Source organism: Protobothrops mucrosquamatus, unplaced genomic scaffold, assembly GCF_001527695.2.
Source record: "Protobothrops mucrosquamatus isolate PMUCROS unplaced genomic scaffold, P.Mucros_1.0 scaffold183, whole genome shotgun sequence".
Taxonomy (NCBI): domain Eukaryota; kingdom Metazoa; phylum Chordata; class Lepidosauria; order Squamata; family Viperidae; genus Protobothrops; species Protobothrops mucrosquamatus.
The window spans coordinates 736,957-753,042 of record NW_015386542.1 but is presented as its reverse complement, the minus strand read 5'-3'; the positions used below and the strand labels follow the sequence as shown (position 1 = coordinate 753,042).

Genomic DNA, 16,086 nt, shown 5'->3' with positions numbered 1-16,086 from the left:
TATCTGGGTAAAGTTTTCATATAATTATCTTTATTTCTGTAAGTACCAATGACTTGTTGCAATCCTTTGGAATTACTCATTGTTCAGAATTCTTTCCAATTGGCTTTATTGGGGTAAGTTTCCTACCACACTTAATAGGCTTGTGTTTTGCTTTAATCAAGAAGAACTTTGAATAGCTTACATACTAGTCTACAGTAAGAAAGATAGAACAATCATAAGAACAATCCGAACACTACAATAAATCATCATGCTTGAGGACAGGTTGAGCTTCAAGAGATATACTTTCTTAACACCTTTTTAATTCCTTCCTAGGACATTTTGAGAAGAAAAATCCTAGCAAGAGAATAAAAATCTGCAGCTCACCAGGATGGCAGGAGCCTCAGTAAAAGTGGCAGTGCGGGTGCGTCCCTTCAATTCCCGAGAAATGAGTAAGGATTCCAAATGCATCATACAAATGACAGGAAACACCACAAGTGAGTAACTTCTCCATCATTTTCCACTAGATACTTCAAATTGCATTTGAGCCTCTTCCGTGTGTGATTGATATTAATCAAAGAGGGGATGTGAAAGAGCTTAGTCAATGAGGTTTTGTAATTTACTATACAGATAGAATAATTTAATCTTTCATAAAATTGTACCAAGCATTGTCCTGTGGGAATATATGTAACTATTTTGATATGTTTGTTTCCATGATATCATTTCCGAATAAAGGCAGGAAGTTGGATTAAAGCTTAATAAGAAGCTGAAGTCTTTTTTTGCTTCATGTGGAGAAAGTTTTAACTGTAACATTATGCAATGCTAAGGCATAATTTTGAATAATTTTATTTTCTAAGTAGAACAGAATGATCAGGTCTGCAACATTTGAAGAGAGAGATGCGGTAGAAGCTCCTATCTCTTGGACAGTGATTGGGAGGTTGTTGAAGATGAACCCTTCTCCTTTGAGCTGGACATTTTCCATTTGGCTAGCATAATGTTGCAAGGTCATTTAGAGTTTTTCCCCAGCCTCTACATTAATCAGTTAATTAAACATCAACATTGGCATTAATATTGACACTAAATAATCAATTGCTATTAAGGTAAACCATAAAATCCATCTGAATTTGATATAATTGTGGCTCCTGCTTCTGAAGTCTTGGTACTTTAACTTTTTCTATGATTTTTTTCTAATATGACAAAGCAGCCTTATTAATCCATAACTCAATTTTTACGTTATGTAGTTTTCCAATGTTGCACAACTATTAATTTGACTACTGTAATTAAATAATCAATTCCTGATTGTAAAGCTCATCATCTGGTCCTCTAAATAAACGTAGCAAGCTTAACTCTGGAGAGCATTTAGTTCATTGTTTGGTGATAACACTTGTTTCCCCAAAAATTCTTCCTCTCCCCACTAGATATAAAAGAAGTAGGACAGGGCAGAAGAGCTGTGGGATTCTTGATTTCTCAGTAAACCTCTTAAAATAATCCATTTTAAAGACAATCTAACAGCATTGTTCCTGGCATCTGCATGCTAACCCCATAGTCTGTAGACAGCAAAACCATTTCCCCCCTGCAGGAGAAAGGCATCTAGAGCAGGGGAAAATAGTCCTTAATCCCTCTAGCTGGGTATGAAAGCCCCTCCATTTTGTACTTTATGGGCTTGCAGTTCTGTCTGCATAAGTCTTAGGTAGAAGAGAGGCAGCAAGGAAATATGAGCTGGTTCATCTGAGAACAGAGACTTTTTTAAAAAAAAACCTCTTTTGGGGGTATTTACAGAAGGGATGAAGTATGTATTCTGTAGGCAATCAAGCTATTGCGGTGGTATTCCAAATCTACTATTAAAAACATAGGTGATTGGTCCTTGAGGATCTACAGTACGTATTGAAATCTTGTCTTGCATCCATCAATGAGGCATCTTAAAAAATGACTCTGCAGTGTTTCAGTTTTGGCTTAATGAAGGTCCCCTTTCATTATATAAACTTATATATGGTAGTTTAGAACAGGCAGTTATTGAACAGGAATCGTCCACCATGGCTGCGGAGCATAATTGGAAGAGAAGGATGGGTACAGGAAGAAGTACATCCTTACAATGGTAGAAGCAACACTAGGGAGTGTCAGCACTGCAAACGCAAAGCTGTGTATGATTAATCTGCCAGCAGCCTGCATCATAAACTGCTCCTAGTAACAACTCTACACGTACATAGTAAGTGACTAAGGTATTTGTCTTGGTGAAAAACAGATTTTCTCCTTGCCCAGCTGAATTTCAGCTGCTCAGTTATTTTACCGTATTTTACTAAATTGGGAGTAAAAGGAGTAAAAGGACACTAAGAGCAGATTGCTCACATTTTTACCCTTACAGTGCCCAGACTTCATATAAGATAGACTAAGATTGCTATTTGGGAACCTACTGTAGCCCCGTCTCCAGATAACTTTCAAAATTCTCTAATTTCTTTTATTCTGGATCCCTGTTTCTTAGTAAGTAATTGTGGGCCATAGCACTTGCTGAGCTTTTGATTCTGCCACTACTCCTTTATTCAAATGTTAGGTAACTCTTAATGCTATTTTCCTTTCTGTCCTAATGTGCCAGCGGTTATAATGGTGTACTCCTAAATCCTATTTATGGCCATGATGGTTTCTTTTGACTGAATGTCTAGGTCTTATGATCAAGTTCCAATCACAAGATATACAAATAGCTATGGCTTCTTGCCTCTTCTCCTTTCCCTCTCTCTTCTCCCAGCTGCTGTAGGGACTGGACTTTTAGGTGTATTATATAACAGGTAGGAGTGGAGGCTGACAGAAAACAGGGAAATAAACAATTGAAGAAATTCTGGATTCATTTGTCTACTTATCTGGCAGTTTTTAAGGGACAATAGAAATCTCTAGATCATTGCCTGGCCACTCTATGCATAGATTTATAAAGAAATAGTGTTAGTCTGTATCTAATACTGACTAGAGAGGACTATTAAACATATTTATGCAGTAGTGTGCTTCTGCTATGGAAGTTGCCAACGTTTTTATTATTATAAATTGTGTAGACATGGGTATCATTAGAATGCATGCAGATTTTATATTGTTAAAATAAATATATAAGCAATATTAGGAACCTGGGAAATAACTCCTAACAGTGATGGAGGGAGAATGAAGGGTATATCTGTCTTGCAATAGGGATATGAAAGCAGAGAAAATACAAAAGCTGGTAGTATAATCAGGAAACAAACAAGTAAATATGATGTTCACCAAACACTGTCAAAAATTATCTATATGGTTAGAAATGATCAGCCTAGAAATGATCATTCCAGAGCTGAGACAGGATACAGTGTCAATACCAACTCTATTTGCTTTGGTCTATACAATCCTTGGTAGAACTTTAGCAGAGAATATAGGATTGGTATGGGATTTAGACATTCAGATAGGCAGAGCCAAACTTTCCCATTTCCCTTACAGATGAATTGCTCTCTGCCCTTAGATATTTCCAAATGACTTCTGTAAGATTCTGTGTGTCCCACATAGAAAAGTCTTCTCCCTAGCTCATATACTGCAGGTGTTCTTCCTGCTAAAGTGACAGCTGGTCAATATGTCAAACTTCTATATGAAAGACAAGTATGTATTTGCTCAAACATAGAGGTTGAGCCTAGTTCGTAGATTCTTCTGAAGTGCCCACTATACTATTTGGTGATCAGAGTTAATATATCCCCTTGGTTGGACAACAACTACAGAGAATCTTGGAATAAATGTATTATCTGGATCAGTTTCAGACTGGGTACCTTATGGAAATAGTGCTGGTTCTGATTGTTGATGATCTCTCAGCAGCTTTTGATGTTGTTGACCGTAGTATCCTTCTAAACTGGTTGTGGGGGGTGTAGGGGTTGTGGGGGTTAGGATGAAGAGGCACTTGCTCTAATGGTTCACATCCTTCCTCAGCAATTGGTTGCACTTGGTGTGGATTCAGAGGACAGAATGCCTCCATGACCCTTCACACGAGGAGTGTCCTAGGGCTCTATGTTCTATTCTGTTTAACATTTATATGAAATTTTGGGCATGGTCATCTGCTAATTTGAGATCCAGTGTCATCAGTATACTGATCATATCCAGCTCTATATCTCAACGTCGAGCTGCACAGATGAAACTGTTGACTCATTCAGAATGGGATGGAGGCTGTTCAGGATGGGGTGCAACAGACTTTGACTCAATCCTGACAAAACCGAATGGCTATCTTTCACCCTCTGGAACAGGATCTCCTCTCCTGACATAAGGGCACTCTGTTTTCGGGTTCTGGAAAGCTCTTAAAAGCTGCCTTTGATCCTAGGCCTCGGGTTGATGTATTATTGTATATCTGGGACCTCTGCTTTGTCTTATTTGTGTTGTTTATAAGACTGCTTTAATATAATCTAATGCTTTATTTGGTTTTATTGAATTGTCCAGTTTTGTATGCTGCCCAGAATCCATTGGAATTATACAGTTAATAAATTTGAATGAATGAATGAATAAATAAAATGCATGCTGTTTATTTTTTCCCTGGGAAAAAATAGTAAATACTGTTGGTTGTAGAAAAAAAAAGAGAGTCAATACTTCTGCATCCCCATTTCTCAACCTCTTGCTTCTGCCACAAAAAGCTGGTTCCCACCACTATATTTTTTTATTCAACTGAGTAGTCATTCTCTTTTGAGAGGTGTTTGGGATGACCAAGGTAATTCTCCCTTTCCTTTTAATAAGCCACCTTCAGTTTTGTTTGCATTATTTTTTTTTCTGTTAAGAGTCAGGCAAGGCAGTATTATGCAGGGAGAGAAAAAAAAGCTGTGTATTATTTCCAGGAGATCATTAACATTCTTCCCCCAAAGCAAGATCTTTTCAGCGTGCAGTTGAATGTGATGAAAAAACAGCTTCTATGCTTTTCTCTCTTTGACTGCTGTTGAGCTGACTATTGCAGCTTTTGGAGCTCCTCTTACTAAAGAATAATTTTTTCTTAGTTTGGTGATATGCAGATCTAAAAGTTTCCTTTCAAAGTTAGAAGTATGCAGCAATATTTGGTCAAGAAGTCAAGAATTTTTTAGGCTCTGCCTAAAATCTTTAGCACCTTCGTGTGTCGAGTTTTAAAATCATGAAATTACTTATCTCTATTTTGTCTTCCAAAAACCAAAAGAGATCCATTTCGCACAAGAAGTGTTTGTTCTCTGTAATTAATTTCAAAATCTTATTATAAAATACTCCAAATTTATCTGGACCCTTGGTCCATTTATAACTTTCTAAGATCAAAACCTTATTTGGCTTTTTGCTGTTTGTTTCAGATTCTTTATGTGCTTACGGCTAAGCTTATACTGTAATTATTTGCACATATGGGCAATCTCCCAACCTCTCCTTAACCAGAGAGGTTCCAAGGTTTCTTGGTTTTTGCTGTGGCTGTTGGTTCTGCTTTTGCAGAGTAATCTTCAGTTTGCCATACCTCCCCTGGAAGTCTCCAGGGTGTATTAGATCACAATATTTTGTAACTGAAGAATGTGTTACTACTGCAGCATCTGTGGTTGCTATTATCTTTTGATGTGGTTTCTAAAACAAAACCTGAAATATGTTATTTATTTTCTCTTTCCCCAAAGTGGCCATTTTTCATCTCTGAAAAAGGGGAAATGTGTGTCCCCTAAATAAATCAAAATAGGAGAGAGATTTGCATAAAATGGATTTGCATAAAATAGGCTTGTGTTCATTAAGAAAAAAGATACCTATTTAATTTTTACTGGAGAAGATGATAGCCCTGTATTCTTTATGCCTAGCTAGTTAAGCAAGGATGAACTGGTGTGTTTAAGGTTGGGCAGGAGGCAGACTTTCTAGTCTTGTAGACCATCCTGCTTAATTTTTTTCAGATTCAGCCAAGATTGGGTAGGTGTTGTCATATGAGCTGGGCTCATAGATAAGCTTGTTCTGCAAAATGTTGTTGTTATGAGCCTTGTTCTGGATCAGCCAGTTAGCTGGGTCTGTATGTTAGAATGTTTGGCTTTTATTGAGTTAAGCGCTGTCTCCTTAAGAAATGGCTTATGGGTAATGTAGTTTAGCTATTCAGTAAATCCCATGTTAACAGGTCACAGGATATCCTGGCTACGTGCCAGTTTGGAATGTCTTTGTGATAAGCATGAGTTCACCGGAGGACATACACAATCTTAACCCACGTTAGAAGTTGATATGAAGGAATTATTGATTTTTTACCTATAAAGATGAACAGATATGCAATATCAAGAAGAAACTACAAGAAACGTGAGTTCAGCAGTATTCCTGAATAAATGTCTGTTTTACAATCATCTTTATCTGTCATCTGTCTGTTCTTGAATTACAAAAGCATCTTGATTCAGGTTTCAGAACAGTAAAAAATCAATAATTCCTTCACATCAACTTCTTGGCATGTTGATCTGGAGCTAGAAGCATATAGTGTTTTGGTCTTTGTGGCATCAGGCTGTCTGGACAAGCCAAGAACTTAGCCAGATCAATTCTGTCAACTGTGTCGCAAGGGTGGGCCACTTAACTTGGTCCACAAGGTTCTTATCTGTTGGCACATGTTGCCATTGTTCAGGGCTTAGACATGTTTCTACTCTATTGCCTACATAGACGTAGAAGTGTCTGCTTTGTTTGCAGATGTAGCTTGACATCACCTTGCTGTCTGTGTAGAAGGTGGTGGACTGTAGCTCAAGGCCTATCATTTTTGTTGTCAGCTTGGTGAGTTTTGCTGTCAATATGGTACCACAGAGTTCTAACCTTGGTACGTTGTGGCCTTGTTGTATTGTTAGTCTCGCTTTTCCAAAGACGACACCGACACTGCAGCTCTCCTCCCTGTAGACTCTGATGTATCTTATGGTTGCAATCAAAACGACGTAAGTATGGCTCTCCCCGCTGTAGATTGTGATGTATCTTAAGGCTGCATTTACCTTTGTTGACACATCTGAGGGAGTGTACAATTCTTTCTTTTGTACGGTGGCGGGTGAGCTGGAGACATACGTGTGTTGCACATGTATGCTTTGGAGACATCTTAGGAGTGCACTCCACGACTCCCAGTCTTGTTTACAGTGAAAAATCAGAAAGAACATTGGTTCATAAAGTTATAGCCTTTGTTGTTTGTATAGTTATGTTTAGAATGTGAATAATAAAATGGGCTTGAACTTTTGGTAAAGAAAGACGAATGTGATTTAATAGATACATAATAGAGATTAATGGGATCAGTTCCATGATTGGAATATAGCAGTTGAAAGATGCAGTTTGGCAATTTGTTCAAAGGATCAATAGAATAGGAAGAATAATATATTCATTCCTGTTCAGATATTCAAGTAAATGAGCTTGGCTATGGTACAGAGAACATCTGTGATAGAGAAATAAAGAGAGTGCTGTTTTTATTTATTTATCTGCTGATGTTCATCCAACAACAGATGTGGATTATCTTTTTAAAAGCAAATTTCAGTATCTCAAAGAGGCATGAATAATTAGCCCAACTTGTGTTGGAGGGCAAACTCTGCCAAATATGACCTTTCCAGAAAATTCCTAACTTTTCTTTCAGAGGTTGGAGGAAAGGACAAAATGATCAGCTACTCCTAACCTAATACTAATCTGTAAGGAAGAATTAGTCAGTGGAAGTAGCAGGAATATTGTAGGAAGAGATAATATAATCCTGAAGCTCTTGGTTTTAAGGCAAACAATGGTTGAATTCAGAAAATCAGAATTTTTAAAACTCAGATAGATTTCCATGGGAGTGAGAGGGGAAAAAACTTAGGTGCTTGGGAGTTCTGAAAAAAAGGGAAAAAATTCAACTGCAAGTAATTCCAATAAGAAAAAAAAAATAGAAGACAGAAGTAGAAATCAATGTGGCTACTCAAAATGCTTTGTTAAGACTGAAGACCAAAGGACAGGTCCATATGGAGAGCGTAAAATTGCAGGGAAGATGTTAGGAAAGCTACGATTCAGAATGAGCTAGGTTATGAAGGATGCCTTGAATAGTAAGAAGGGTTTCTTTAGAGATACTCAAGCAAAAGGAAAGAAATGGATCACTACAAGTAATCATTGACTTCTAGTGGTGATACCTCCACAGTCATATGATCACATTTTGGGTGCTTGGCAACTGGCCCACATTTAAGACTGTTTGCAGCATCCTAGGGTCATGTGACCATGGTTTATGGCATTGTTTCCAGAAACGGTTGTTTAGTTCCGGTTTCCAGCAAATAATGTCATTGCAGGCAATGGATTGACTTAATGATTGCTGTATTCACTTAATGTCAGTCATGTTTGCTTTACGGCCACCACATTTGCTTAAAGTGTTGCAGAAAAGGTAATAAAATTGGGCATAGTCATGTGGCGACCTACTTAATGACTGGCATGACTTATGACTGTAATTGTGAATTATGGTTGTACATTGAGGAATATCTGTATATCAACTGTTCAATGCTGATAGTCCTTGACTTACAAATGTAATGGAGTCCAGAACTTCCATCGTATGTCATGATGGTCATAATTTGAGGCACCCATGTGACTGACATGATTTTATGACATTTTTTGTCATAAAATTAAAGTTTTTTGAAAAATTAAAAGAGTGGCCTGCAGACTAGGGACTATTCTTGTGAAGTTCATCTGCTGTGCTGCCCCCCCACACATGATTTAATGGCAGTGGTGGTATTCAAATATGTGAACAACCGGTTTTCTGTGTGGATGCCGCTTCTGGAAGTCAGTTCTGGGTCTGGGCAACAAAAAATTAGCTACAGGTTCTGCTGAACTGGTATGAACTGGCTGACTCCCACCACTGTTTAATGGGTTTATTAATATTCCGCAGCAATTCCCTTCACCAAAAACCTGGAACTATTCCAATTAAGTCCAGCCACAAGCAGACCACTGCTAGTCCACAGAGCAATGGCTAATGAGTCCACAAGGCATTTGAAAGTTTCCCAATAAAAATAAACTCATTAGGCAAAATTAAATCCACCATACAAGAGGGTTTATGAGGCAAGAAAAGTCCAGAGTTCACAAAGCACAATCCAAGTCAAGGCATGGTGTCTGTCAATCCAAAGTGAGGCAGGAATCACAACGACCAGAACACACAAGGCGAGATAGCCACTTCCAGTGCAGCCCATCAAGAAGGGCAAGGCCTTATCCTCATGAGTAATCTGGCTGACCTTCACTGCTCCTGCCTTTTCTCTGCCCTATGTGTTCTTGGATCAGGTGCAGAAGACAGTTCCTCCTCCTCCTCCTTGACCAGCTGCAGCTGCATGCTTTCCCCATCTGACACCTTAGGGCTGTCCTGCTGTAGCTGTGCTTCAGCCAAATCACTCTCAGATTGCTACTTGGAGCCATTGACCAATTCCCCTCCTGATGTGCCAGGAACTGGTCATCTTCTCCTGAGCTGACATCTGAAGAGTTTCTGGGGAAGTGTCCAGTGGAATCATCACATCTGTGCTCTTTGGAACCTTGCTATGAGATTTTATAAGTTCCCAAATTTCCACTAGGAGGCTGCTGCCCGGCCTCTAACACCAAGTGTCAGAGGAAAGTAAGATTGATGAGGAAAAACTGAAAGGTGATGAAGGAGAGTGCTTGGGGATTAAAAGAAGGAACATCTTTCCCTGCCCAAAGTGGTCACTTGCCCTATGAGTCTGCGCCATTAACTACAAGCACAGCAAAGATTTTACCCTTGAAACTGTCATTAGATATTTAAAGGCTAACACTTTTTAAACATTGGTACAACCAAGGACTACATAAGGCTATGGATTCCTTCTCTGTCATATGATTTCAACATTTTGAACATTTATAATATATGATTTCAACATTTCAAATAACTTGATAGCTCCATACATTTTTAAGAGCAGGACCTTTGCAGTACCTTTGCTTTGGTGGCCATGCTCACCATTTTGATTCCCCTTGGCAGTTTCTTTAGCAACTGCTGGTTTTTCAGAAAGGCTTATCATTAATTCAGGACAGAGGGCTGTTTTATTCATTTCCTCTGGCCTTTACAATTTAGTGTTATAAACACAGTTCATTCTCCAGCAATGCACCATATGTGAGGGAGGCCATTTTACGCCAGGCAGATATAAAATAAAATGAATCATGACAAATAGTCATTTGTGGCAAACCTGAGGGAGGGAGGGAGGGAGGGAGGGAGGAAGGAAGGAAGGAAGGAAGGAAGGAAGGAAGGAAGGAAGGAAGGAAGGAAGATGAGCTGAAAGAAGAGGATATGGTTGAGCAAATGTGCAGGAAAGCTCGTGCCTGCTTTATCTGAAGTAGGGGAAGAAACAAAAACTCATTTCTTCAAGGGTAACCAAAAGCAAAAGTTGTGTGAGTTTGGGGGTTCTTTTGCCTCTTGCAGCAGAAAGACAATTGCTTCATGTGAACAACCTTAGCAGTTATTTCTTTTGATTAGTTTTTAAAGTTACAAAAAGGTTTTAAAAAAATACAAGGAATGTTTTCTTTTTTCACCTTGAATACCACTTTGAATTGATATATCAGGTACATTCTATGGGCATCCTTGTTGAAATAATCATTTTTCCCCAATATTAATTCTATCAATTTTTTAAAACAATTGAATGTCAGTTTGAGGATCTTGTCATTGCTTCTGGAGTCATATCCTTGGAGTCTCTGATTTGGTGGAAGACAAATACAAAGCAAATTGCTACCTTTTTAAATTCACTCGTGCATTTGGCTCCTTCCCAGATGGAGAGTTTTGTTCCTGGCCCTTCAGATCACAATGTATACCACTGGTGATATGGGATGCTAAATAGTCATTTTTGTGTGTATGTATGTCTTTCTCCATGTGATATGCTTGTTTGCCATGGTGAAAGTTTGTTGAATGAATAAATTCACCCCAAAGTTAGTCTCAAACCATAGTTCAGATAAAGCTTTATGCTTTATTTCTCAGAATTCCCACACATATTTTGCCTCAAACCACAGCAAAACCTGTAAAGGTACACCAATAACTTCAAGTTATAATTAAGAAAATACTGAAAACCCTTTATTACTGGAGATTTCCCCAATCTAGTGAATTTTAGATGTGATGGGAAGACTACTGCCTTCCTAAATTATCTCTTGAAATTAAAATTGTGTTTTTCTGACATCTCCAATTCCAGCAAGTACCAAGAGGGAAACAAGGTTGGAGCAGGCTGACATGAAGCATATAACCGTGCATAATATTTTTATTAGTTATGTGAACTTTTCAGTGGTATGAAAATGATTCCAAGTATGAATAAGGAGTAAGAGTCTGTCAGTTTCCTGAGTAGACCAGACAGGAACATGACAAGAGGAGCTAATTCTACTTTATTGTAAGACTACATTAACAGAATCTTCCAAGTCAGAAATTACAATTCTCTCACCTTCTCTCTCTAGGCAGCATCTCTTCCCTTTATCTCTGAAGGTCATTCCCACATAACATTATGGAGTCTGATCATAGTTACTGTTAGCTTGTTTGTATTTATCGAGTTCCTAGGTGAGTCAAGGGCATGAAAAACTGTGTTTTATTTCTAAGTATCAGATTCATACTTTATTGTTTGTGTGTATGTATACTCTGGATGGATTGGTAAATGAATTAGTTAGTTTTGTTAAGTTTCTTTTAGCCCAGAAAAAAATAAGATGGGGAAAAAGATTTATCTAGCCCTGTCTGGAGATGATGTTGGGCAAATGTGGACATGAATGGGGGAAGAGATGGTGCTACTTACATTTTTAGCATTAGATTGCTTATAATCCAGTTGAACATGCTTCTATGTCCTGAATTTTAAAACAACATTGCCCTTTTTACTCTTAATCTTGCTATCCTTACATGCTTCCCTCTGTATCACCTATGGAGGGGTGTGTGTGCGCCTTTGTCCTTTTCTTTTTCTTCTTTGAAAATGAACTTGTCATTGGTGCAACTGAGTCTACATAATGAAGAGAATTTCTAATTTGAATGACGCATCACCTTCCTATTAAATTGTAATTCTTGACTCCACACCATTTTATTCTGAAAGGTCATCCAAATGATGTATAAAATTATAGAGTTGCTTCTTTTTTTAGGCTTACCATTATTCCATATTTCGTGCCTCTTCTGTTTAAAATGCAGTAACAATTAAGAGAGATTGACAAAGCCAAGTCAGTCTCAGTTCTTAGATTGCCATAGTAACATTCTTGACATCAGAAGAGAAATGTGTGCAGAATTTTAAAGTATGCTTATGGTTCACCAGGAGACAAACGTTTAGTGCTTGAATGCCTCTCAGTCCTCATTACCATTACTTCTGAAATCAAACTGCTAGAAACAGTATCAGAACTGAAAATCGGTTGATTTAGACCTCTGCACTAAGATGGTTGCACTGACCCGTTCATAACTCGGATTCCCAACTCCTCTATGTCAAGAATATTAATAGGAGATATAATGATTGAATCTGGAACCTTATGCATGCAAATAAACTGTTGGCTGTAACCTTATTCTGCTGGCAATGAGAGTACACCTTGCCATAGACTGGAGTTATCTTTAACATTTTGGGGTGCAAAGTGGCCATTAGCAGAATTTGGGGCAAGAGGATAATGCAAAGTGGCCATTACCAGATAATGCAAAGTGGCCATTAGCAGAATTTGGGGCAAGAGGAATCATGTTTTTTGGAAAACAGTTTGGGAAATGCCTTTGTTTTTTCCCCTAAATACGTTTTCTGCAGAAGTTCATTCACTTTCCACAAATATTCTTATAGACTTAACAAATACATTAAATAACTAAGGGTATGTCATACATTTTTTCTTATCCCTTGATCTATGTTCAATTGTTTACTAAGCATTCAGTTTATTTTCTTCTAGGTTTTGCTTTTTGGGATATGTGAAACACTTTGTGCATAAACCATCTGCACAGAGTAGTTGATTTTCATTGAGAAATGTTCAAACTGAAACATGCAGGTTTCAAGCAGAAATGTTTGGGGTTCTATCCCAAGGAAAAAGCCATGAGTATTAGCAGTGGCAAGTAGTAGTTAAAGATGTTATTGAAAGAAAAACTCTGGGAAAAATGAGGAAGAGGGGAGCAGGTTAGTTAGATATATCTCGCTTATAGTCAAATTGGCTGCTGCTACAACTGCTACTGTCCTTGCTTCAAGTGCAACATATCCAGCTGCCTGTACCCCCCTCCCCCACCAAAATTTCTGGCATCTGCCTTTTCCTACCTCCTTTTAGCTGTAGCCACCAATATGTATATATCAAATTGATTTTTCCAACATTGTAAGATGACCACCATCTCAGTAAAGCCACAGTTTATTCAGGTAAATTACTTAAGTATTATATACCCCAAATTTATGAAGAACTATTGCTTATTACTGTTTTTCTACACTTTGCAAAATGCTGCTTAATCCAAAAAGGAATATTGCGATTGATATGCATGTCTATGTTCTAGGCTCATTTTAGAACCAATTTATCATTCCTCATTTCAAAATATCAAGAAACTGTGCCATTGGGTAGATTTAGAACTGATAGATTTCTCCTAGGTAGGCTAGATTGGAAAAAATAACAAGCCCACAGTAATTCAAGAACGTCTAATAATGAATTTGAAGAACTAAGACGACTTTATGAAATAATTCCACTGATTGCAGTGTATCAAAAGCAGCTCCTATATAGGATGAATTCAGGATTCATTTGTCGCACCTCCTTGTGTCCGCAGTATGCAAAATGCTAGATGTCCCCTTTTCTTTAAGTGGGAGGCCAAGCTATCCATCTGCCTTTTGCTGTGATGGTCAGATCTGATTCCCAGTTTTTCCCATGAGTAAGTGAGAATCAGCTCTCCAAAAGTCACAAAAAAGCACCATGGCTGCATGTTCCCAAGAACTTCAGTTCTGTCTTAGATTCCTGATGTGGAAGTCTTGGTGTTACTTTTCCATATGTTTTCAAATGAAATGTTCTCTTAGGGAGAAAAAAAAGATCATATGTCGCTGGGGTGTTGATAGGGCTTGCATTGGCTGATCTGAGTTGTATTCTAGCATCTTTTGTAACATTACAAAGGCACCTCACAGATAATCAGCATCCCTACAAAAAATTGCAGTAGATAATTAAACACTTGTCTTGTAGTACCAAATCCTAGAGGTAATAAACCAACACATCTAAAAGTTACTTTCATTCATTCTGACTTGAGAGCTGTTTTCTCCCCATCAATCAAAAGAACTGAACACAAGTAATATCGATTTAAGTTAGTAAGTTAGTAAGTATTCTTCATTTCAATTAAGTAACTGAAATATTTTTTTGAAATGATACAACATAGGGATAGGAAGCTGGCAGTCCTCCCTTATTAATTCAGCAATGCCCACAGGGCCACCTGTTCCCTACTTCTGTTACCAAAAAAGGCATTGGAGCCTCACATAAATGACTTTCCAAGAAAAAAGGGAGGAATTATTAAAGGAGTAAGGCACTTATTATACCTTGTCTTTGTCTTCTATGGAATAGGTTTCACAGATAGCTAGCCAATCACAGATGTGTACATTATGAGACATTCCAGCAGATGATAAAAAATGGATGGGATATTTGGCCACTTGTGATCTCTGATATGGAAAAGCCAGTTAAATGTTATTATGTCTCCATTTTTCTAGTGCCTTTTTTTTTTTCCTATTACTTTTTCAGTAAAAGTGTGGAAGAAATTATCCCAGATATATCAACAAATTAAACAATGATCTTGTGACCTTTCATTAGAATATAATTAATCTAATAATTGTTAGATTTATTGTATTACAAGATCACCTGTAGTTGAATATGCTACTTGAAAATGTTTTAATCCAACATAAATGGTTTATGTTGGCAGCTGATAAACCCTTCCTCATTTGGCATGGTTACCATAATGATATTTGACCTTGTAGACCAATATAGAGAATCAATTTATATTCAGTTACATATTTCTGCTTCAGTCTATTGACTTTGTACACGTACCTAACTTTTGATATAATAAAGATTCATATTAGATTATTTGCTATTTAAATTGTATGCATAAATTGTATTCACTGTGGTAAATTTTGTGTATGTCTGCAGGGAAGTAATATATTTATAATGACAGCTACTTAGATTTTTCCTTTCGGGAGAAAACTTACTGAAGGAAAGGTTTGAGAATAAAAATATTTAAAGGTATTTATTTTGCATTTTTTTTAGTAAAAACTTGTTACTTTTTCTCCCATTACTTCATGAATATAATATCTGACATTTGTTAGGAAACTTAGAGCACCATTTTTTGACTGGTCTGTCTAAGAGAGAAGAGATTTATCTTAAAGAAATTTGTAGATATGCAAAATTGTTGTACTTAAATGTTTTGTTTGCATATTTGTAACTTGATTTTGCAATGCCAAGTCATGATGCACCTAGCCAGTTCACAGATTACTAAACAATTCTTCGTGATGAACCTGAACTTTTCTTGAGGGCACCTGGAGTGTTAACTTTCTAGGAAGTACAGGTAAAAAGTGTTTCTCAAATTCATGGATTGGATAGTTTTATGAACTTGGATACTTCTCTTTATTGAATCTAGAAATGATGTTTACTAATTCCTTGTATAATGTTTCTACTCTGCTTCTTCCTAGCTATCATTAATCCAAAGCAACCCAAAGAGACACCCAAAAGTTTCAGCTTCGACTATTCCTACTGGTCTCATACAACTGTAAGTAGATATTAGGGCACAAAGGAGGGGGGTTGGCTGTGGGATTCCTTTGTGTAGGCTTCAAAAACTAAAACTTAGATTTTTTAAAAAAAATCTTTCCAATTAAACTGAATCTTGGAAAAAATATGTAAATGTGAATTGAACTTTGTTGGGTCATTCTGTTAACATGGGACCTCAGATTGGCTAGAAAAATGTATCCCTACAGGAGAGGCAGTTGGCAGCAGCTTAAAAAGTTAGCAACTACTCATTTTTAAACTTCCTCTTTCTAATGTGACCAAGAGCATATGTATTGCAGGTTGTGTTCACATTGCAAAAATATATACAGATGGTGACATTGCTGGTAAAAGGACTAGAAAGTATTCCAGAAGCAAAGCTCCTTACCTATAGCCTGGAGATTTGAGCTCTGTTCCTGAATCCTGCCAAAGGCATTCCCTTCTGTGTGGAGAGGGAAGTTGACATTCTCCCATGGGGGGCAAAAGTGGAGTTTAAATCCCGATGATTTATGCTCCATTTCTGCACCCTGTGGA

The 16,086-nt window shown here is 37.5% G+C and overlaps 1 protein-coding gene across 5 annotated transcripts in view; it reads left to right on the top strand.

The window, feature by feature from the left end:
* The first annotated feature begins 367 nt into the window (after window positions 1-367).
* LOC107285531 (kinesin-like protein KIF1A) overlaps window positions 368-16,086 on the top strand; it is an 82,748-nt gene continuing 67,029 nt past the window's right edge. For all 5 annotated transcript variants that reach the window (XM_015813731.1, XM_029283696.1, XM_029283695.1 and 2 more), the window contains exons 1-2: window positions 368-473; window positions 15,483-15,559. In XM_015813731.1, the coding sequence (XP_015669217.1) occupies window positions 368-473; window positions 15,483-15,559 (183 nt within the window). The remainder of the gene's footprint in view (window positions 474-15,482; window positions 15,560-16,086) is intronic.